This window comes from Zonotrichia leucophrys, chromosome 18 (genome assembly GCF_028769735.1).
Source record: "Zonotrichia leucophrys gambelii isolate GWCS_2022_RI chromosome 18, RI_Zleu_2.0, whole genome shotgun sequence".
Lineage (NCBI taxonomy): Eukaryota > Metazoa > Chordata > Aves > Passeriformes > Passerellidae > Zonotrichia > Zonotrichia leucophrys.
Window position 1 is genome coordinate 5,652,900 of NC_088187.1, and position 23,832 is coordinate 5,676,731.

The 23,832-nt window shown below is 44.7% G+C and overlaps 1 protein-coding gene across 5 annotated transcripts; it reads right to left on the reverse strand.

The window, feature by feature from the left end:
• Positions 1 to 317: 317 nt before the first annotated feature.
• LOC135455197 (myosin heavy chain, skeletal muscle, adult-like) lies at positions 318 to 22,293 on the reverse strand. 5 transcript variants are annotated; one of them, XM_064728188.1, is made up of 38 exons: positions 22,090 to 22,293; positions 21,860 to 22,003; positions 21,612 to 21,768; positions 21,268 to 21,295; positions 21,055 to 21,169; positions 20,877 to 20,969; positions 20,684 to 20,747; positions 20,489 to 20,587; positions 20,294 to 20,397; positions 20,075 to 20,213; positions 19,711 to 19,829; positions 19,465 to 19,614; positions 18,602 to 18,772; positions 18,054 to 18,360; positions 17,888 to 17,970; positions 17,328 to 17,415; positions 17,117 to 17,234; positions 16,784 to 16,907; positions 16,559 to 16,695; positions 16,202 to 16,457; positions 15,057 to 15,299; positions 14,774 to 14,950; positions 14,543 to 14,688; positions 14,365 to 14,455; positions 13,887 to 14,276; positions 13,645 to 13,771; positions 13,290 to 13,408; positions 12,817 to 13,013; positions 12,363 to 12,546; positions 12,112 to 12,277; positions 11,814 to 11,938; positions 11,232 to 11,540; positions 10,874 to 11,077; positions 10,502 to 10,627; positions 10,237 to 10,407; positions 10,041 to 10,145; positions 850 to 945; positions 318 to 473 (listed from the first exon to the last, which is right to left on the reverse strand). In XM_064728188.1, the coding sequence occupies exons 1-38, from the start codon at positions 22,291 to 22,293 to the stop codon at positions 318 to 320; spliced, it is 5,832 nt and encodes a 1,943-aa protein (XP_064584258.1). The 5 variants fall into 5 exon arrangements, with proteins under 5 accessions (XP_064584258.1, XP_064584257.1, XP_064584256.1 ...); XM_064728187.1 differs by lacking the exon at positions 850 to 945 and adding an exon at positions 9,806 to 9,901; XM_064728186.1 differs by lacking the exons at positions 318 to 473; positions 850 to 945 and adding exons at positions 9,231 to 9,386; positions 9,806 to 9,901 and having other exon boundaries at positions 17,888 to 17,968; positions 18,058 to 18,360.
• Positions 22,294 to 23,832: the final 1,539 nt, after the last annotated feature.

The window sequence follows — 23,832 nt, forward strand, 5'->3', positions numbered from 1 at the left end:
TAAATCACAATTCCATTTCTGGGAAACACAAGTACAGTGTAAAATTTTTTGTTTGCTCTCCTGCATATTACTTTTACTGCAGTTGGAGTACTAGAGTTTCTGAATCTTACTCCTGAATAATGTTTGAATATTGTTTGAACACAATCAGCACCTAAATAATGGCAGAACTAAAATGTAGCTACTGCTTTTCATGCAAAGGAATCTATGGTCTTTGTCTTTAGACATTGACTAATTTATAAAGCCTGGTTGTAGAAAGAAGTGACAGAGGGCTCACATTTTGTGCAGCCCTCACGTCACTTTGCGGCCTCCTGCAATTTTCACTCTTCCTCTGCTATTTTCTTGCTGTGAAACTCACGGCTCTTCACTCGGAGCTTGTTGACCTGTGACTCTGCAATGTCAGCCCGCTCCTCGGCCTCCTCCAGCTCGTGCTGGATCTTGCGGAACTTGGACAGGTTCACATTGGACAGCTCCTCCTGTGAGAGCAGAGCGAATCAGGGCTCATGATCACAGGGTAGGGGTTTCACTCCTGCTGCAAGTCAGCCTTGTGGGGCTGCAAATCTCCATTCCCCTCCCACCACTGATCACATATCAGCCTCACACAGAGCTCCTCATCCTCCCCTTCTCAGGACCCTACAGGGGCAAGTTTCACTAGGATGATATCCTGGTGTCCTTGCTCCAGGTGAGGAGCAATTTCATAACTTCAATTTGTCATTTCTGTACTTATTCTCCCACTTGTTTAGTGCTCATGTGCTGGGGGGTATATCTGGATGACACAGTTCCTCTCCTCAGCAGGATACTTGTGTGACACTCAGAGAAAGGAATTATTTTATTTTCCTGAGAAATACTCACAGCCTCCTCAGCTTGTCTCTTGTAGGATTTCACTTTCATTTGCAGCTTGTCAACCAGATCCTGCAGCCTCAGCACATTCTTCCTGTCTTCCTCAGACTAGAGTGATAGCAGATTGGAAAGAATGAATTATTGCTTTCTGCACACCACAATGTAGCATTTACTCTTGCAGTCCATGAAAATCTCTTTTGATTGCAATCACAACTTTTTAAAAAAAATTGTGAATAAAAGAAATGGTTTTTTTAAACTGAGGAAAAAAAAAGGGGTTTACTCCCTTTTTTTTTTTTTAGGAAGTTGGTTTTTGCATAGGTTTTTTTAAATCAGAGTAGTTTTTAATTCTATTTATTTTTTTGCTCTCATAAAATTTTTTTCCCCCTTTTTTTCTTAGGGGATAAGAATAAAAACCCCGTAGTATTTTGATTTTAAAGAGTTGTGTTATTTCCTTGAAAGGAAAATTTACTGAATATAATTGTTTTTAGTGGTTTTTTTCTTTTTTTTTTTATAAGTGTTTCTTGGAAAGACTGCTTTGAATTAATTTTCTTTAAAGTGAGATAAATTATATAATTCAAGGTGAAAATTAGGGGTTTTTCATTTAACCTGAGTTTATTTTAAAATCTGTTTGGGCAAACTTTCCAAAATCCAAAAGGAAATCTTTAAATATTGCCCCAGTCCCCGATCCCCCCAAAGGACTTAGGGGTAATATAGGATTGGGAAAAAATCCCGGGGTTTTTTTCCTCCTGGAAAAGTGGTTGCGAAAGACAGGTGACATAATATGTGGGGTTTTTTGGGAAACTGACTAAAACCCGGGAAAAAATTTTGCCCAAAAGGATTTGCTCTGAGACATGTTTTAAACAAAAAAAATTTTTAAAACTCCAGTGATCTGGATGTTGTATTGTACCCTTGGAAAAACCCACCCCCCATGCCTTTAACCATCTTCAAAAGGCTTTCCCCAAGCTAGAATTATTATCATGGTGACACTGAATGGTCTGAAATAATTTTAAAATATTTTCACAGACAATTGCCCAAAACATGGATTTAATGTGTTTGGAGGATACCCGGAAGAAAATACATTTAGTGATACTTACTAAATTGCCCCTTGGAGGGGCCGGGTTCATTCTTTCCTTCACAATGAGGCCATTTTTTTTCAATTTTCCCTTTCCGCTTTGCCTCAGACTTTGAAAGCTCTTCCTTGGTTTTCTAAATTCCTCCTTCATTTTTGGCCCATCCCCTTCTCAGACTTGCATCTTCAGCAAGGGCTTGATTTGAAAAAACAGTTTTCACCCCAGGGCCCAGTTTTGACATTCATAAATTTGGAGCGAACTTTGTTAATGGATGCAAAAGGGTTTCCCCCTGATCCCAAAAATTAAAATGTAAATGAAATTCTCAGTTTGACAAGTGAAAAAATTTTTTTAAATGAGCAAAATTATTTTAACGAAGAAGGGGAAAGGGTCCCTTTCCTCCCCCCTTCTCTGGTACTCCACCCCGGGGGGGGAAAGGAAAGCCTCTCCACATGGCGGGGTGCGAGTGAATAGCTGGGGCCAGCTTTTCATTCTCTCTCCCCCCGGGCCCCCCTATCAGCCCAGCTTTGAAGAACCCCTTGAGAGGGGAATATTGCAGCACTCATGTCAATGGAGAAAAGGCAAACCCAGGCAGGCAGGGGAAAGGGGGAGTTTGTACCTTGGTGTGCCCAAAATTTGTACGGGGTTTGACCCACATAAATTCCCCCCCAAGAAGTTTCTCAAAGCCTTCTTGCTATCGAAAAAACCTGCCCCTCGGGATGGCACTGGCATTAAGCCCCTTGTATCTGGGGAAAATTGGGGGAAAAAAGGGGGAGACAATTCCAGTCATAAGAACGTTCTTTTTTACAAAAACCCAAAGAGCAGTTTTTGGGGCAGCAGAACCAGGCTGGGGAAGTTGGAATTTCATCTTCCATACTTAAAGACCCGGTAAAGCTGGGTTTGTGTGATGGAGAGAAATTTGGGGTGGGGAAACACCTGAACTTATCTCTTTTTTTCATACCCACCCTTTTTTTAAAGTCAGAATAGAGGCCTCGGGGGGGGGAAAACCCTTTTTCCCTGCAGATCCTGACCCCTTTCCCAGCACGCCGTTACAGCGCAGCGGGTTGCAGCCCCAATCGTGCTCCATGGCCCCTGGCAATGCAGGCACAATGAGGGGGACAGATTGCAAATTTCAAAAGGGGGAATGGGGTGGGTTTTAGAGCAAGGGGTCTTTCTCTTGGGCTTCTTACCAGGTGTTTTTGTCTCTTTGGGGGGATGATGCAGCGCACAAAGGTTTGGGGGGGAAATGCCCGCTTCCTTCACATTTGTTACTATGTTCTAAAACCCAAACTCTAGTTTTCCCCCTGTGATATTACACACTTCTAAAACAACACACCTACAATCCTAGTGCTATTAATCAATTTTGAAAGCCTTCTCCACAGCCTCAGGTCAATTGCAGTGTTTACTGTGGGTCCGTGCCTTTGAGCACAGAACGATTAAAAGTCTCAGCATCCAGGGTTCCAACAATCAGAGGAAGTCACAAGAGTGCTGTAAGACTTCATCAAGAGGCAAGATAATGCTGAGTTCATGAGCTAACACAGTACTGGAATGGGGAAAGACCCTGACAATACAGAAATATCCTGCACAGTCTCAGCCAAGTCTACTGTAGGGGCAAGACATTCTTGAGCTTCAACTCACCCAATGCACCAAAGCTTTGCTCTCCGCCAGACCTGAGACAATCTGCTTCAGGGTCACCATGTCTGCCCAGCAGCCACACATTTCTGCCACCCTATTTGCTCCTTTTTCTGATACGGCACCTTGCTGGCCCCTCAAAAACCCCAAAGGCAGATGGTGGTGTTTCAGGCCTGCCAGGAGGCCCAGTCATTCGGCTTCTTCTCTCTCCAAAATGTGCCAGGCCTCATGTTCTTCCTTCAGAACTCCTCCTCCCTCTGCCCCTGGCCAGCACCCAAGGGACACCAGTGAGCCACCCACTTGCTTTGAGGTGGGACAGACCTGCCAGGACCTACAGGCCAGCCCTGGGCCCTGTCCTGCAGTGGCTCAGCCATGATGCTGTCTGAGGCTGTGGGGCAGCAGTGTCTGCCCACACCTTCTCCTGCCTTGAACCAAAATCCCCTCTCCCCTCCCACCTCTCCTGCTACCTGCACTGCCACGTGAGGGAGAGCTCTGTGTGCAAACACATCTTCATTTCACTCAGGAAAGAGCACTTTTCTGTGGTTTGCCCTTTGACAGCCTGTTCCCTTCATTTGGACCTGGGAAATGTCCCAGATAAACAGATTTGGCTCCCCTGTGCCAAACATTTTACCAATATTTCTCTGAGGATATACTGAGCTGGACACTTTGATCCCAACACCACCATTCTGGTTGGTTACTCTCCCTTTTATTTTGATTTATTTTCTTTCCATCAAACTTCCTCTCTGTCATCACTGAGCAAGTAACACATGTGGCTAATACAGAAAAGAAATAGGGAGGTTGGTGCCTTCCTGCCAAGGCAACCAGAGGAACTTGCCCAATATGTTTGTCATTCACTCGTTGTCTCAGACACTGCCAGAATATTTTGAGCAGCAAAAGCCCCTGCAGCCCTGCTAGCTAAAGGGCACCAGCTGGCAGATTGGCTGTCTGGTGGCAAGTGCTCCTTTCCCAGTCTCCCAGTGCTCAGTCCCTGCCTGGTTTCCAGCTTTACAGCAGTTTTCCTGCTGGATTTTTTCCAAATCCTGGCTGTTCTGATCAAGCTATATCAGGAATGCCACAGCTCCTTTGCCTGGACAGTCTCATCTGCTGAAGATGACAGGTTGATCTGTCTTGGCCTGCTTTTGACAAACTGCCTTTATCCACTCTTCCTTGTAGTGTGGACTCTGTTGCAGGTCTTGCAGAAGGTCACAGCCCTTTGGACAGTCATTCCTTCCCCAGACTTTGTCATTCCCAGTCCTCACTGTAGTCCATACATGGTGTGTGCATGGTGTATGAAGGCAGGCCTGGAAATCCCTCCTGAAGGGGAACTGAGCAGGTATGGTCCCAGTAGAAGAGAATTTCTCCCCAGCTTGTGACTTGATCCCACCAAATGTTGAACTATGGTCTGGTCTCTGAAATGGCCACAGGAGCACTCCATGGCAGCCACTCGAGAATGAAATTTCAGTGGGCAGAACACTGGAATCTCATGATTCACAGAGGCCTTCAGGGCTGGCATGACTTGTGGGAGAAACTTCCCCAGCCTCACTGAAAATTCCTCACCATTCTGGATCATTTAGTCAGTCTGTTATAATGGCCTTCAGATAGAATAGGGGATATAGGTGAATTCAGCTTTTTGCCTACAGGCAAGTAGCAGAAAGGAACTGCCTTTGTTATTATGACACTTTACTTACATTTTGATAGAGGGCTTTCACTACATGTGCCTGAGCCTTGGACTACCTAAATATAAATCCCAGTCCCGAGGAAACTCCACAAAGTAGAATGGGATTAATCTTGAAGGTTTCATGGATTGGTGAACAGTTAGTTATGTTCTGTTTTGACGGTGAGTAGATCTTTGTCTTGCCAGAGGAGAACCATCCATGTGTAAGTGAGGGGATATGTGGTGGAAGGATTAAGGTCTTTAGTGTGGATGTGTCCTGAAGGAAGATGAAGAATGTTCCCCGCACCTTGCTCCCCACAGCCCCCACATTGTCAGAAGGACCTGCAGGAACCTCATGGCCCTTGATGGACTTTTCTTTCAGAAATTCACTGGTTTCTCCATTTTTTTTCTGAGCTTTCTATAAACATCACATGTAACACAGACAAACCTACCGCTATTTCCAATTACTACTTCAGATTATCTAATCCATCAGATATTTTATTCAAAAACCTTCCCCATGGGATCTGCAGCTTGCCAGTGCTGTAGTCAGCCATGCTGTCATATGAACAGGGCATGCTGGAGGCATCAGTGCACCCTGTGGACCCTGATTAACTGTCTGGCAGGGAATATTCACACTGCTGCAGCAGCATTTCTGCTGCCTCTGGGTAAAACGAGAGCACATGCTGAAAACAAATACTGATGCTCTGATCTGCTGGAGCAAAACTTCTCATCCCTACTCTTCTGCTAAGACCTAGCTGAGCACTGGACCATTGCAATGGTAAGGACATACTTTGTATATAAAAACCAGTAAGAATCAGATCAGACTAAAGTAAAGTGTATTTCTTTCAGGCTGTTTGTGTGTCATACTGTGGCTGGTGCGATGAGCTGCCCAGCAAAGAAACATGGTTTGCAGATCTATTAGGCATCCCTAATCCATACTGGTGCAGGGAATGAAAAAAAATAAAATAGTAAGAAACATGAACTGACCTTGAAGAAAGTTCTCAATTTTCATAATAATGACAGACTTGAACACATCCTTTGGGATGAAAAGCAGTTCAGGATGTTCACTGTATGGGCTTTGAGAGATGAGAGCTAAAATCCAGGGTAGTAGAGCACAAAGCCCTTGGTAATGCTGCTGGTGGAATTTGGGGGCAGGGGCAGCTGTTTAGGTGGGGATTTTTTAGAGGGGGGAGAGGGGATTGAGGCTGTTTTTTTCTGTTTGTTAATTTGTATGAATTGGTGTCTTTTCACCCTTCAAGTTCTTTTCCTCTAGTCTTACTGGTTGCTATGCTTGTGATCTTGCACATGGAAATCAAAGTGTTACTTTTCGTGGTATGGACTGTTGTGATTTACATGTTTGTAAAGGTGATGGCATCCTTTTTCAGTGGGGACTCCCAAGTGGCTTCCTGAAAAACTGCAGTGGCAGATTATCTGCTGTTAAGAGGAAGGTGTCATTTCACTGAGCAGAGGAAGGTAAAAGCTGTGACCTGGAATGTCAGGATAAACAGTTCTTGAAATTGCACCACAGTTAGCTAATCATTCTCCTTCTACCAGCAAACATGAGAAGATGACATCTGAGCAGAGCTCTAAATAATATCAGAGTGATGTAGGGGATACTTTTTTCCCCACACACTGGAGCTTCAGTTACAGAGAAGATGAGCAGGGTGGAAGGACTGATAAGCCATTGGGAGGAAGATTAGTGCCTGGAAATGTCAGAGATGTTGGAAAGTGAAGCAGAAATGAGAGAAATCAGTGTTCAAAGTTCAGTATTAGAAAGAAAAAAAAGGCCAGCTTGTGCTGAGAAAGGAAAAGGGAAGGATGATGAATATAATGTCTTAGTGCCTCCTAAAGTGCTGATGCTTTGGTGCCCAGGAGACACAGTTGTCCATGCCCAAGCTGTTGAAGGTCAGAGAACTCCATAGTCCCCATGGGGCAGCAGCTCTGGTGGAGCTGCATCTATTTTAAAACTTCTCTGGGATTGTTTCTCTAGGCCACTTATGGGCCCATGTTTCTTCAGGCCACTTATGGGCCCATGTTTCTTCATAGATCAGTTACCTGTGCATCAGCACATTTTCTATCACAAGCAGCCTGACTCCAGAAATAGTGTGTTGATGCAAAATGACTCCTTGTCCTCCAGCCAAGGCAGCAAATCAAAACTGAAGAGAAATTGGTTAGCCTTTCTCATCCCTTTAATATTCCAGTCTGATTCCAGCAAGACTCCAGCCCTGCTTTCCAGGCTGGCTGGTGGCAAGGCCAGCTCAGCACAGGGCAATGTGTGTGATTTCTCTCCCTCTCCCACCTGTGCAGTTGGAATTCTGGCCCCAGGTGTTGTCTCTAAAGGAACCTGCAATGTTACCTTTCATCAGCTGAGCATTAGTAACAAATCCTCAGGCCAGAATTTCTTACAGGTGAGAGAGAGAAGATGCCGAAGAGTCGGATGTGCTTCAAATGCATCCTGATTCTTCCACAGTCAGAGCAGCTTGTTCATTTTGGAGAGTGATTATGATATTGTCCAAAGGGAACAGGGAGTTTTGGCATTGAAACATGGTCCCCAAAGTTGTTGTGATATTTACTACTCTGTCAGCAGGTCTATAAAGGTACCCAGGGTTTCTTTTCCTTGTTGCCCATATATCACTGGCACTGATGAAGTTTTCACAGCTTCACACATAGAGATGATGTCTCTGAAGAGCATCATTTACAGTGACACAAGAGTCAAGCCAGGGCATCATCTTTTCCTTAAATATATTTAGCTGCTGCCTAGCCAACTACTTCCATATTTGGTTGTAACATGGAAGGATTCTGTGGGTGTAAACCTCAGTGTGTTTGGGAGCAGGAGGACCTCCCAGTTCTGAACATTGCTGCAAACACACTGAGTGCTGTGGTCAGTGCAAAAGGCTGTCCAGTACCTCCAGCTCCCTTCCCCAGCCATTTCACAGCTCTTTGGAGTACTCCCTGTAAATGGAGAGGTGTAGACATAGCCAGGGACCCGGAGAGACCTCTAAGTGTCCCTGCAGTGAAAATCAAGTCTCATTTACCATTCCCCACATCTGCTTGTAGAATCTTCCCTCAGCAGCTTCCTGATGTGCCAGGCTCTGGTGAATGGTGTGTTAAACTGCCTCTTACTGTGCAGGTTGCCTCTAAACACCTATTCCAGACAAAGGAAGCTCCAATGTCAGTGTCAGTGTGATGTCCCAGTGGGCACTGATAGCTTTGCTTCAGGGTGGAGGTACCTGTGCTCTCCAGACTCACCACCTGCTCAGCCCCCATTGGGGCACTGAATGAGAATGCCTGGGAATGGGAAACATCCTTTCTGCCTTGCTCTTCCTCATGGTCAGCTTTTCCTCATTTTTGTCCTGCTCATGCATTATATTCTGCAGTGTTACCCCATGTGGCATGAATAAAGAAAGCCAGGGTCTATCAGCTAATTTTTTTCCATCCAGTTTTCAGTTTCCTTATACAACAAAGCTCATGCACTGCCGCAAAAGGAAGACAGGAAGCACTGTTTGGCAATGTCAAAACCCTGTATTCTCAGGGTGCCAGACTTGGAGATTTCTTCATGGTGTTGTGTTAACAGAGTTGCTCTCAATTCCATTGTCAAAAAACCCCAGTTCCTTTTGATATGTATGCTTGTAAATTTGTAAAACACAGGCTTAAAATTTCTCTTCCTAAAAAGCATTATTTATTTAATATTTATTGATTCTAACTTTAAATCACAATTCCATTTCTGGGAAACACTCTAGTACAGTGTAAAATTTTTTGTGTGCTCTCATGCATATTACTTTTACTGCAGTTGGAGTACTAGAGTTTCTGAATCTTACTCCAGAAAATTCAGGAGTTTTCTCCTGCATATTATTCCATAGAACACAATCAGCACCTAAATAACGGCAGAACTAAAATGTAGCTACTGCTTTTCATGCAAAGGAATCTATGGTCTTTGTCTTTAGACATTGACTAATTTATAAAGCCTGGTTGTAGAAAGAAGTGACAGAGGGCTCACATTTTGTGCAGCCATCAGGTCACTTTGCGGCCTCCTGCAATTTTCACTCTTCCTCTGCTATTTTCTTGACATGAATCTCGCGGCTCTTCACTCGGAGCTTGTTGACCTGTGACTCTGCAATGTCAGCCCGCTCCTCGGCCTCCTCCAGCTCGTGCTGGATCTTGCGGAACTTGGACAGGTTCACATTGGACAGCTCCTCCTGTGAGAGCAGAGCGAATCAGGGCTCAGGAGCACAGGGCAGGGGTTTCACTCCTGCTGCAAGTCAGCCTTGTGGGGCTGCAAATCTCCATTCCCCATCCACTTATGCTCACACATCAACCTCACACAGAGCTCCTCATCCTCCCCTTCTCAGGACCCTACGGGGGCAAGTTTCACCAGGATGATATCCTGGTGTCCTTGCTCCAGGTGAGGAGCAATTTCATAACTTCAATTTGTCATTTCTGTACTTATTCTCCCACTTGTTTAGTGCTCATGTGCTGGGGGGTATATCTGGATGACACAGTTCCTCTCCTCAGCAGATGATTTTTGAAATTTTCAACACTCCTGACATTCCTCTCCTGTACACCTGTTTGACAATCGGAGGAAACAATGCTTTTTATTTCCCTGAGCAATACTCACAGCCTCCTCAGCTTGTCTCTTGTAGGATTTCACTTTCATTTGCAGCTTGTCCACCAGATCCTGCAGCCTCAGAATATTCTTTCTGTCTTCCTCAGACTAGAATGTTGGCAGATTGGAAAGAATGAATTATTGCTTTCTGCACACCACAATGTAGCATTTACTCTTGCAGTCCATGAAAATCTCTTTTGATTGATGGAATAAGGGTGCATCAGCCCAAGGAGAGCTCCTGCCTTACCTGGTAGGTGAGTTCCTTCACCCTGCGCTCGTACTTGCGCACGCCCTTCACGGCTTCAGCGCTGCGCTTCTGCTCAGCATCAACCTCCCCTTCCAGCTCCCGCACCTGCAAGGACAAGCCCAGCCCTGCAGCTGCCCTGCCAATGTCTCTCCAACGAGGGACACGCTCACTCAGGCACAGCCCCAGCCCTACACACCCTGGCCTCCAGCTTCTGGATCTGCTTCTTCCCTCCCTTCAGTGCCAGCTGCTCAGCCTCTTCCAGACGAAGCTGCAGGTCCTTCACTGTCTGGTCCAGGTTCTTCTTCATCCTCTCCAGGTGGGCACTGGTGTCCTGCTCCTTCTTCAGCTCTTCTGCCATCATGGCCGCCTGATCAGAACAAAAGGTCAAAGCCATTTTGGGGCTGGAGATATTTTGGGGAGAGTGCATTCACTATCAGTAATGCCAGGAGTGTCCAGCTCACATCTGTGATGGCCTTCTTGGCCTTCTCCTCAGCATTGCGGGCTTCCTGGATGGTATCCTCCATTTCACCCTGGATCTGGGCAATGTCTGTTTCCAGCTTCTTCTTGGTGTTGATCAGGCTGGTGTTCTGTTGAAGGAAAAATGCATATTTTTTTTCTCCAGTTGCTTCACACCATTTTTAGAAAAATCAAATGACCTATTTTTATTTCTGTTTTTATTACAGTTGCATATGAAGAATACAAATAACTGATAAATGAAAATGGTAGACTGCTGAAGACTATTGTATTTCAATTAAAAAAGGAAAACAGACCTATTGTTAACCTTAATTCTCTAAATACTGTCGGTGTTATATGTCTTCAATTCTAAAATTTACCTGAGTATGGAGGAGCTGAACTCTCTCACTTGCATCCAGAAGCTCCTGCTCAGCCAATTTCCTCGACCGCTCCGTCTGCTCCAGGGCTGCCCGGAGCTCCTCAACTTCAGCCTGCAGCAGGTTTGCTCTGCGCTCCACCATGGCCACCTGCTCCTTCAGGTCCTCCTGTGTCCTGAGAGCATCGTCCAGGTGCAGCTGGGTGTCCTGGAAAGAAAGGTAAGAGAGATTGGAAGGCATATCCTTCCTATTTACGTTTTTTTTTCCATTTTCATATTAACATGGAAAAGACAGAACAGTAGAAGAGAAATATTTGCAGCTGTGTAAGAAACTCATGAGCACCTGGTCTGTAATGCCATACCTTGAGCACAGCCTGGGTGTTTCTCAGATTCTTCTGTGCCTCTGAAGCCACACGGTTGGCATGGCTCAGTTGGATCTCCATTTCATTCAGATCTCCCTCCATTTTCTTCTTCAGTCTCAGGGCTTCATTCCTGCTCCTGATCTCAGCATCCAGGGTGCTCTGCATCGAGTCCACAATTCTGAGGTGGTTTCTTTTCATCTGATCAATCTCCTCATCTTTCTCGGCTATCTTCCTGTCAATCTCAGCCTTCACTTGGTTGAGCTCAAGCTGCAGGCGCAGGATCTTCCCCTCCTCATGTTCCAGGGAGGCCTGAAAAAAGCATAAAATCCTTTTAATTATAAAAAATAGAAACATCAACAACTTTACATGAATTGCTATTTCAAAGAATAATGTATAACCAGAGGACTGAGATTGAAAGACAGGAAAGAAAAAAGCATACCCATGGATTCAAAGATTTTACCGGTGTGAAGAAAACCTGCTTCCTATGCCTCCACTCAATTCTCAGTGCATAGAATTATTTAAATGTTACCTGAAGTTGCTGAGCAGTGTGGTAACTTATCAGGTAAAAACAGAAGGCTTTACCTCAGCTTCCTCCAGGGAGGCTTGCAGTTCAGATTTCTCCTGCTCAATCTGCTTCTTCACTTTCTCCAGCTCATGAATTGCCTTTCCTCCCTCCGCAATCTGCTCAGTTAGGTCGGAAATCTCCTCTGCAAGGAAGGGAGGAAAGCGCCATGGTCAGGCAGTGAGCTGAATGGAGAAAGGCTCTGGCCTACCAAGGTGCCAGGCAAGATCTTATCCCTGCAGGCCCAGGGCTGTTAAGCGTGGCAGATAGACAAGCTTGTGAGAAAGGCCAGGGAGGAGCAGAGGGCCAGGGACTTACGCTGCAGGTTCTTGTTCTCCCGCTTCATTGTTTCCAGGTGGTCCAAGGACTCCTCATAGGCATTCTTCATCTTGAACAGCTCCGTGCTCAGAGAGCGCGACTCCTTCTGCGAGGCCTCCAGCTCAGCCTGCGTTTCCTCATACTTCTGCTTCCATTCTGCCAGGATCTGAAGAGAAATGGGGGGTGAGTAGGGCTGTGACCATCATGGGCCCTGCTCTGGCCAGGAGTGCTGGTGCTGGAGGCCAAAAGACCTTGTCAAAGTTCTTCTGCTTCTTATCCAGAGCAGCACAGGCAGCATTGGATCTCTCCACATCAATCATCAGGTCCTCCACTTCATTCTGCAGCCTCTGCTTTGTCTTTTCCAGGGAGGCACATTTGGCATTGACAGCCTCAACATGCTCCTCTGCATCCTGCAGGCGCTGGGCCAGCTTCTTCCTGTGTTAAACGTATCTCATGGTTTAAGAGAAAAGGGAAAGTTGGGGCATGTGGTTGATGGGCTTTTCCCTGTCTTTCTGCCAGTCCCTGTCTTCTACAGATTTGCCTGTGACTTTTTTTCCAACACTACATGCATTATAGAATTTATTTGCTCTTCTCCTTTTGCCCCAACCCCAAAAAGAACACTGACTTCTTCTCAATAATGTCACAGTGGTCTCCAAGAATTTCTGGTATAAATCTCTGCTAATCTTTCTCACTTTCCCCACGTACTTGGCCTCCTCGAGCTCCTCCGTGCGCTGAATCGCGTCCGTCTCGTATTTGGTTCTCCACTGGGCCACTTCACTGTTGGCCTTGGACAGGGCTCGCTGCAGCTCCCCCTTGGCCTCCTGCTCCTCCTCATATTGTTCCCGGAGCAAGTCACAGTCATGGCGAGCAGACTGGAGGGCATGGGCCAGGGCATTCTTGGCCTGGAGCAACAAGGGTATTGGGTCATGGAACAGAATTATCTCAGAAAATCTGACTGAATATTAAGGGGACATTGGATCGTGCTTCAATGCAAACGGACAACCATGCAATCAATGAGGAAAGAAATTGGGACTGAAAAAAGGAATAGTGGATAAACTTGAGGTAAAAATTAGCATGAGACGAGTTGCACCAAATAACATAAGATTTTTTTTCCCTGTCTAGTCATATAGATCAGTAGTCACATATTTGTTTGGAGCACCTCTGAGAGGAGGAATCACCTTTATCTCTTCCTCCAGATGCCTCTTGAGTTCCTCAATCTGCTGGGTGAAAGCCTGTTTGCCTCTTGACAGCTGAGAAACCATAGCATCTTTCTCTTCCACCTTACGTGATAATTCACCTGAGAAAATTTGCAGATAAACAACAGTTTTAATGCTATTCATGTTGACGCTAAAAACATGTGGAGATGTAAAACTAGATAGTTTTCAGTCCATGCTGAAGCTTATGATATCATTTCAAGCATTTTGCAGTGCATACGATACAAAGTGTGTTGAGAAGTCCATGTGTCCAAAAGAGTAATATTTGTAATAACCCTGAGATGCTATTAATATGCACATGTAGATGAGGGTGTCTCACCTGACTCTGTCTGCAGACGAGCTCTTTGAGCAGTGAGGTCATTGATCATGCGCTGATGCTCTTCTTCCTTCGTTTTAATCTCACTCAGCTGATCTTCCAGAGTGCGGCACATCTTCTCCAGGTTGGCCTGTGTTTTAGAATATGGAAAACGATGTATTAACCATACATACTTAAAGGAAAGCAAGGAGCAAGTGTTGTGCTGTATTCCACTGGGTCAATGAACCAATAAAATAATTGTGTACCTTGGCTTTGGAAACAGACTCCATGTTGCTGGCCAAGTCATCAATCTCCATCTTCAGCTCACTCTTCTCCTTCTCCAGCTTCTGCTTCACGCGTTGCAGGTTGTCGATCTGCTCGCCCAGCTCAGCTGTGCTGTCCGCGTGCTTCTTGCGCAGGGCGGCAGCCGTGGCTTCGTGCTGCAGCGTGGCCTCTTCCAGGTCACGGCGCATCTTCTGGAACTCTGCCTCGCGCTTCTTGTTCATCTCAATCTGAGCTGATGTGGCCCCTCCTGCTTCTTCCAGGCGCTCACTGATCTCCTCCAGCTCCCTGGACAGGTCAGCACGATGCTTCTCCGCTTTAGCGCGAGAGGTTCGCTCTGCCTCAATTTCCTCCTCCAGCTCCTCAATGCGGGCCTGCAGAACAGCAGGGACCCTTCACAGCCATGCCCTCCTCCTGCCTGAGCTGAGCCTGAGCAAGGCAGGGCAAGGCACAGAGACTTGCCTGCAGCTCCTTGATCTTCTTCTGAAATTGCATAGCCACTGCTTGTTCATCCTCGATCTTGCCCTGGATCTGGCTGATTTCAAAGTCTTTCCTTTGGGACAAGTGAACCATGTTAGAGCACAAAGAAACAAGACAAGTGCTGCAGCCCAGCAGTCACGGGCCCCAGAGCCACACTTACTTCTTCAGTTTCTCATCCAGCTGCTGCTTGTCATTCTCCAAATCCATGATGCTGTCCTGGGCCAGCTTCAGGTCTCCTTCCAGTTTCCTCTTTGCTCTCTCCAGGTCCATGCGCAGTTTCTTCTCTTGCTCCAGGGACCCTTCCAGCTGAACACAACAAGACCATCAGGGCTCTGCCAGACAGCTTGGACTCCATACCTGCCCTCTTCCTGCTCTGTATCTGTGTGCTTACATCATCCACTTGCTGTTCCAGCTTGGTCTTGGCTTTGGTCAGAGTATTGACTTTGTCTTCCTCTGCCTGCAGGTCATCCAGGGTCTGCTGATGCGCCTCTTGGAGGGCTTTCTTCTCCTTTGTCAGCTTGGCAATGGTCTCGTCCAGACCTGCCATCTCCTCAGTCAGGTTTTTCACCTTTGAGAAGAAGGGAGCAAATATAAATAAAGGAACTAGCTATAGATGTCCTCCAATGGCACACAATCCATTTTCTGGAATGTGAGTGACAGGTTCTACCTCATACCTTGTTTTCGGTGGCATGTTTTTCCTTCTCCACCTTGGCCAGTGTTAGCTCAAGGTCATCAATATCTTTCTTCAGCTCTGAACATTCATCCTCCAGCTTCCTCTTCTTGGCTGTCAACTCAGCATTAATTTCTTCTTCATCCTCTGCCCTTTCAGTCACTTCCTTAATTTTGGCTTCCAGCTGGATTTTGGTTTTGATCAGCTGGTCGCACCTTTCCTCTGCATCGGCCAAAGCATCTGCTTCCTAGTAGAGAAATGTTCATTTGTTTGCAAATCACAACTGTTTGCAAAATGTGAATAGAGAAATGGTATTTTTCACTGAGGAAAAGAAACATGGAATTACTCTTCTTTGTTTTCTTCTAGGAAGTTGGTTTTTGCATAGGCTCTTTTAAATCAGAGTAGATTTTAATTCTATTTCATTTTTTGCTCTCATCAATTATTCTCTCCTATTTTTCTTATGGATAAGATGATAATATCCAGTAGTATTTTGATTTTCAAGAGTTGTGATTATTTCCTCTGAAAGGTAAATACTGTATATAATTGTGTGTGTAGTGGCTTTTTTTCTTTACTTTTTTTATAAGTGTTTCTTGGCAAGACTGACTTTGAATTAATTTTCTTTGAGTGAGATAAATTGATATATATTCAAGGTGCAATTAGAGATTTCAATTTGAACCTGAGTTTATTTTGAATCTGTTTAGCAAACATCAAAATACAAAAGGTAATCTTTAAATATTGACCAGTCCCCTGATCTCCCAAAGGACTTAGGAGGTACATATAGGATTGGGAAAGAATGCAGAGGGTTTTTGTTTCCTCCTGGAAAAGTGGTTGCAGAAAGACAGGTGACATAATATGTAGGTGTTTGGGCAACTGACTGAAACCAGAGAAAATTGTCAAATGATTTGCTCTGCAGACACTGCTAACTAAATTCTAAATCTCCAGTGACTACACTGGATGTTGTATTGTGAGCCTGGAGAAACAGCCCCATGCGCATACATGCTTCAAAAGGCATTCCCAAGCTAGAACTCCTATTATCATGGTGACACTGAATGGTCTGAAATAATATTAAAATATTTTCACAGACAATTGTCTAACATGAGAGTAATGTGCTGTGAGGATACCCGGAAGAAATACACTAGTGATACTTACTGATTGCACTTGGAGCTGCAGGTCATTCTTCTCCTTCATCAGTGAGGCCATTTTCTCTTCAATCTCCTTCCGCTTTGCCTCAGACTTTGCAAGCTCTTCCTTGGTTTTCTCAAATTCCTCCTTCATGTTGGCCATCTCCTTCTCAGACTCTGCACTCTTCAGCAAGGGCTTGATCTTGAAGAACAGCTTCATCCATGGCCAGTGTTTGACATTCATGAATGAGCGAACGTTGTACTGGATGCAGAAGATGGATTCCCTGATGCATAATTAAAATGTACAATGAATATTCTCAGTTTGACAAGTGTAAAAACTTTTTCATGAGCAAAATTACTTTAACTGAAGAAGAGGAAGGTGTACCTTCTCTCCACCCTTCTCTGGTACTCCACCCTTGCCAGGTAGCCTCTACACATGGCCTGGGTGCGAGTGATGAGCTGCGCCAGCTTCTCATCTCTCATCTCCTCCAGGACCCCTATCAGCCCAGCTTTGAAGAACACCTTGAGAGAGGAAACGTTGCAGCACATCACTGTCAGATGGAGAGAGCAAAGCCCAGGCAGGCAGTGAAGGTGGAGTGGGGGGTTGTACCTTGGTGTTTCCAAATTTGTACTGGGTGTGATCCACATCGATTGACCCAAGCAGCTTCTCAGAAGCCTTCTTGCTATCGATGAACTGTCCCTCAGGAATGGCACTGGCATTAAGCACCTTGTATCTGTGAAATCGGAGGAAATAGGAGGAAGACAATGTCCAGTCATAAGAACGTTCTCTTTACTGAAACAAGAGCAGTGTTTGCAGCAGAACCAGGCTGAGGAAGTTGGAATTTCATCTCTCCATACTTAAAGACCCTGGTAAAGCTCGGTTGTGTGATGGAGAGCAGTTGGTGAGGACACCTGACTTATCTCTTCATTTCATAGCTCTCACCTCTGTTTGAAGTCAGCATAGAGGACTCTGCTGGGGAACCCTTTCCTGCAGATCCTGATCCCTTCCAGCACGCCGTTACAGCGCAGCTGGTGCAGCACCAGCTCGTGCTCCATGGCACCTGGCAATGCAGAGCACAAATGAGGGGCACAGATTGCATTGCAGAGGGGAATGGATGTATCAGAGCAAGGATCTTTCATCTTGGGCTTCTTACCAGGTGTTTTAGTCTCATTGGGGATGATGCAGCGCACAAAGTGGGGGTGAGTGCTCCGCAGATTGGTCATCAGCTTGTTCAGATTCTCCTGTGGGATCATGATTTAGTGTGTATTTGTAAGAGAAATGGCAAAAATAACCCAGTGAATTCCTTGAATTTAACATGAAAAACGGATCATTGGAGATACACTGGGCTGAAAATTGTAAGCTGAGCATGCCACAATCAATTGCTCTGTTTCTTCTGATTACCCAGCATTAAACCTCATCTTGTAGGTCAAGAAAAAAGTTAACATCAACATAATAAAAACTAGAAATGTTTTATGACAAAATCTTATGTTTATATTTAGTGTAAGTTTAGGGTTTTACAGTGCTATTTTTCATTCCATAAGATTTGATTTTAATGGCGGTCTAAAGACAAGTTATACTTAAAATATTTTTTTGTTGATTGGTTGGTTGCTTGGTTTGTTGATTGTTGGGGGGGTTTTTGCCATTTTTTTCTGTGTCTGATCCAGCTAAAAATACAGAATAACTCTCTGCAGAAATGAAAAATTGTTTACGTACCCGGAAAAGAGCTGAGACGGTCTGGAAAGAAGAGCCCTTCTTCTTGCCTCCCTTCTTGCCACCACCACCACCACCACTAGCCTCTGATAAAGTAAAGATAATGAGACATCTGTTGCTTTGGGGACCAACCACCATGCATCAAAGAGATGAATTTCAGAGAACTGACCTGCCTCTCCTCCAGCAGAGGCAAAGAGTAAAGCCAGGGTCTTCACAGATGATTTCTGGTACAGCCCAATGACAGTTTCATTCAGAGGGTCCTTGTTCTTCTCCAGCCACCCTGTGATGTTGTAGTCCACTGTGCCAGCATAGTGCACCAGGGAGAAATGGGCCTCAGCCTTGCCTTTGCCTGGCTTGGGCTTCTGGAAGTTGTTGGACTTGCCCAGGTGCTGGTCATAGAGCTTGTTCTTGAAAGAGGTGTCAGTTGCCTTGGGGAACATGCACTCCTCTTCCAGGATGGAGAAGATGCCCATGGGCTGGGAGAAATCACAAGGAAAGAGGGAGGACAAGGTGAAAAAGTTAAAAGACTCAGAGATGAAAAAACTTCCTGAGTGGGACAATATTGCTGTTCTCAGGGATTGTTCTGTTCAACAAATCTAAAATAATTCAAACAGATTTATCTGCAGTATGATATTTACCATTTCAAGCTGCATTTAGAAATATATATAAAATGATTGCATTTCTGAAAATACCTGACATTGTGAAGTACAGAAATACCTTCTCAATGAGCTCAATGCAGGCAGCCAGGTCCATGCCAAAGTCAATGAACTCCCATTCAATGCCCTCCTTCTTGTACTCCTCCTGCTCCAGCACGAACATGTGGTGGTTGAAGAACTGTTGCAGTTTCTCATTCGTGAAGTTGATGCACAGCTGCTCCAGGCTGTTGAACTGCTCAGTGGAAAAAACCAGAACAATCAACCCTCATCAATATGCCCAGCTCTTCATCATTATCCTCCACCCTGTATAAATCTTCTCAGATAAATTATAACAGTATTATCAGGACTATACCATAACAGAAGAACCTATATGCAGCTCCAGAAAGAAATACCTACATAATGTAAATGAGGGAATTTTTTTGGCCAGATTTTTTTAGTGAATCTGATAAAATTAATACAATACTTTGGCATTTTTTTATTCACCAAACAAGATGAGTGCATGCTCTTGTCTCCAAATTGAAAACCCTTGATATCTCTGATTAAGCACCTAGCTAATAATTTCTTGGTTCTTTAAACATTTTGAACATCCTTAACTCATTATATATTTGCCAATGCATCTCCTAGCTCTGCTACAGAAGCTCTTTTATACATTTATTCAAAATATTTTGGGTTCTTTAATCCTTAACATTAAGCTCAAACAGTTGTAATATTACAACATAAAAAATTCTACTTGCTGCCTCTGCACAATCAAAATGAATCTGTGCTTGTACTGATGGAGCTTTTGAGGATTTTGTTTTCTGCTAGAGAAGAAAATGACTGAGTTTTTTCCTACATAAAATCACAAATGACTAGCCTGTTACTTGCAAGTCCTCTGATATAACCATCCTTCCTTTCAAGAGCAGCCCTCAAACCTGAAATCCTTACATCAAAGATCTCAAAGCCAGCAATGTCCAGGACACCAATGAAGTACTGCCTGGGCTGCTTCGTGTCCAGCTGTTCGTTGATGCGAACAACCATCCACAGGAACATCTTCTCATAGACAGCCTTCGCCAGGGCACCCACTGAATTGTATACCTAAACCAAAGGAGAATGGAGTAGAAGGAAAATAGTACCCAAAAGGAGAGAGTAAATCAAGTCAGAGGTTCCCAGCCACCAAGTGGTTGTTGTTACCTGCTGCACATTTTGGCCTTTGGTCACGTATTCATTCCCCACCTTGACTCGGGGGTAGCAGAGGGCCTTGAGCAGGTCTGCTGAGTTCAGACCCATCAGGTAGGCAGCCTTGTCAGCAACTATGTACAAAGAGAGAGGGAGGAAGTAGCAGAGAAGAAGTGATAATTGAAAGGGGATATCCTCTAAGATGTAGCCGTTGGTCTCAGTACTGAAATTTTGTGATATCTTGAGGAGAAATTTAGAAACATGAATAGTCTGGAAGCTTAGATTTACGCATTTGTGATACTAAACAGAAGCAAAATACATGATTGCCAACTTCCACCTATCCATATCTGTGATTAGGAGTTCTACAAGGCTTTAATACCTTCGGTGCCATCGGGCTCTGCCTGCTCCTCTCGTTGTTTCTGCTTGAACTTCAGGTTCCCATAGTGCATGACAGCCCCTGTCAGCTTGTAGATGGCTGTCCTCTCATCAGCAGTGAAGCCCAGGATGTCAATGGCACTCTGGCAACAGAAGCACTCAAATAAACCTCCAGGACATTACAAGGAAATTTCACCAAACCAATATGCCCAGTGACACTTACATCTGTAGCCATCAGCTCCTCCTGGTCATTAATGCTGGCAACAGTGACTTCACCTTGACTCACAAACTGGTAGTCATAGGGGTTGGTGGTGATGAGGAGCATGTCTGTACAGAGGAATAGGATGTATCTGGGTGAGAATGAAGATAAATACTTAGCACATTCAAATTTTATCAAACAATTCATAATACTTCATACCGATTAGCTCCGGCTTCTTGTTGGACATGATCTGATAAAAGATGTGGTAGCTCCTTTCCGCCTTGAGCTGGAAAGTGACTCTGGACTTCTCCAGCAGATCTGGCAAGGATGGTAAAAAGGGTTGATCACTTGTGGGAATGTACATGGAGATGGGAATTTGGGAAGGGATGGGAGTAGTCCAGGAGAATCTCTTACAAGTTTCAATGTCAGCAGAAGCCAGTTTGCCTGTGGCACCAAAGTGGATTCTGATGAATTTGCCCTGTGAAGCAGAAGCAGCAGCAGATCAGCCTGGATGTGTTCTGCTGATGTCTCCTTTGCATGAAGAACTGTTCAGGCAACAAGTGTGTTGCCATGAAGGGGAGAGATTTTATGCAAAGCAAGAACTCACAAAGCGTGAGGAGTTGTCGTTCCTCACGGTCTTGGCGTTTCCAAAGGCCTCCAGCAGTGGGTTGGCGCTGATGATTTGATCCTCAAGCGTTCCCTGCAGGGACATCATTATTCAGTGACTGTGTTTGGTTGACAGGATAGTGGCAGGCCAAGCATTCAGTCTGTCCTTCCTGACTCACCTGCATTTTGCCTGATGACTTCTCCTCCTTTTTCTTGTCTCCACTGGCTGCAATTGTTGCAAAGTACTGGATGACACGCTTGGTGTTCACAGTCTTCCCGGCCCCGGATTCTCCGCTGCCAAAGCCAAGAGAGAAGCAGAGGGTGCGTGGTCAGGCAGGAGGGGCCCTGGCACCGGGCAGCCCCGCAGGGACCCGTGCAGGGGGGGTACCTACGTGATCAGGATGGACTGGTTCTCCCGATCTGTGAACAAGGCAGAAACACAGTTCTTAAAACTCAGTGAACAACAGAGGAGGAATGAAACATAATCAGGTAAGTCTAATGTTTTGCCTGATGTCAGTTTAACTAAAAGAAGCAAACCTCCAAAGCACATAACTGAGTACAGAGATATCTTTCATTTAAAAGAGTAGAAAAAATGCAATGACGATAGTAAACTCCAACAGATGTGCATGTCAGATCCAAGAAAGCTTTGAAAAAGCCTCTTCACTTTGTTGAAACAGGGGATCCCTTCAGAGAATTTAATGGTCCAATGCCTCTGAGACTAGACAGAGCCACTCACCAGTCAGCATGAACTGATAGGCGTTGTCAGAGATGGAGAAGATGTGTGGAGGGGCCTCCTGGCGCTTCTTGCCTCGGTAGGCCAACACCACCTCGGGGTTGTACACCGGCAGCCACTTGTAGGGGTTGACAGTGACGCAGAAGAGACCCGAGTAGGTCTGCAAGGAAGGGACACAGCACGTTGCCTTGCCCTGAGCCTGGCCCAGCAGCTCCTGAGGCTGCCCAGAGGAAGCTGCTGCTGCCACTTACGTAGATCATCCAGGCTGCGTAACGCTCTTTGAGGTTGTACAGCACAGCGGGTTCGTGCAGGTGGGTCATCATGGCCATGTCCTCGACTTTGTCATACTTGGGAGGGTTCATGGAGAAGATTTGATCTTCTTTCACAGTCAGGGTCTGTCAAGGAAACAAAAGATCCACACGTGTCTCTGAAAAGCTCAGTGTTCAGATAATATTTTCATTCGGCCTTGTTTTTGACTCACCTCTCCCCCTTCAGTCTTGACAGTGACTTTGCCCGATTCCCTGCTCGTGATTGTCCCTTTTACGAAGGATTCTTTGGGATGAACCACGAAGACAGATGTCTTGGCATCAAAAGGTTTGTTCTGGGCCTCAATTCTCTCCTTCTCCGATTTTCGGAGGTAAGGAGCCGCCTCCCCAAAGATGGCCATCTCCGAGTCTGAGGACATGGCTGCACTTTGTGGAGGGGCTTTTCCACAGAGAACACTGTGTAGGAGCAGATATGTTGCCCAAATTAGTCAATATTTTTTTTCTTGTCACACAATTTTTTGATAGACCCTAAAAGTGTAATAGAAAGTGTGATTTGGGAAGAATCTTGAGTAGTTCTTATGTTCACCTTCTGTGCAACCTTGGCAAATTTTGGAAACAGGTTCCTACAGCTTTTTCCAAAGAAGTTTTTATTATGTCAAAGAACAGATATTTCTTACTCCCTTAGCATCCCTGTTTAATGTCTGATGACCCTGATGGTTATTTTTCCCCCCATTTATTGCCTAATCAAAATTTCTGTGGCTGAAACCTGTGATTTTTATCCCTCAGCCTTTCACTCTTCCCATTTGAGAAGTCTTAGGAAGATATCAATAAGAACACCACTTTTTCATTTCAGCCAGATATGGGAGCTGAATGCAGGGAAAGAATCATTTGTCTTTACCTGCTGACCACGCTTTCATGAGTATCTGACAATGTGCTGCTGATCTTCCTTCCCACAAAGGCACACAGTGACACTTGCACCCAAATTCATGACCCATTTCTGCAAAGTTGTTCTCCAGCCAACATGAAGTACCACATACTCTGTTGCATGGGACTATTCTTTCTCACATGCAGGATTTCTGAGGTTCTTATCAGCTTCAGGATGAAGCTTTCTGAGGATCTTTTCCAGGGTAACATTGCCCTGTAGCATAATTGCAAGTTTCTATTTATTGTCATCTATGATTCCATGTATCATTTGGGTTGCTAATGGTCCAGAAGGTGTTCTGAGGACTATCATAATGTCTTTTGCTGATGCTCTGCATCATTCACTAGAGTTGTTTGCTTCTCATCCAAAATTATTTCAGTAGTATGTGAGCAAGTGCCATGTAAGGACACATAATATATCAGGTTAAAATACTGCACAACCAACTGTTTCTTCTTATGTTAATTGTTTGTGGAAATAACTATAGGCAAAGCTAGAAACCTCAGTTGAAGAATTTATAAATCAAAGCCAGATATCTGAATCCAGTACTGCACATCCAAAGAAATGTCATGTGGCAAGTAATAGAAAATATCTGAATTCAAAGGAAGTTAGACAGGCAGCTTGATAAGATGTCATGTTATAACTTTTAGTTAGGTAAATATCCAGAATCTTAACAAACATTTGCAACTACTCCTAATAGCATGCAGATCTTCCATTTTACTCAGTCTTCTTTCAGAGGAATAGGAGCAGTACCTCCCCCTTTTTTGTTGTTTGGAAAGTTAGATAACTATTTTTGCATTTTTATCAAGTTTACTAGTATGAGGCCTACATGCAGATTATAACCCTGGAGTATCCTTTGGAAAGCATTTTCACAACATTTATTGGCCAGTTTCATATGCAGTAATAATTACAATTCACAAGTCTGTAAGGTTTGGCAACATTCTTTTCTGTTGGCTAGCTCTGTCTGTCTGGACTTCATGCCAGAATGGATCATTTACCTCAGTGTTCCATAATTAAACACAAGGAATCCCCAAGAAGC

Bases quoted from the DNA above. Each gene is read 5' to 3' on its own strand.
- LOC135455197 (XM_064728188.1), bottom strand. From the start codon at position 22,293: ATGTCCTCAGACTCGGAGATGGCCATCTTTGGGGAGGCGGCTCCTTAC. The intron at 17,416-17,887 runs GTACGTAAACAA...ATGATCCCACAG, and splicing joins CCGTCTCAGCTCTTTTCCGG to GAGAATCTGAACAAGCTGAT. The intron at 16,696-16,783 runs GTACAACCCCCC...TCCTCTCTCAAG, and splicing joins ACAAATTTGGAAACACCAAG to GTGTTCTTCAAAGCTGGGCT.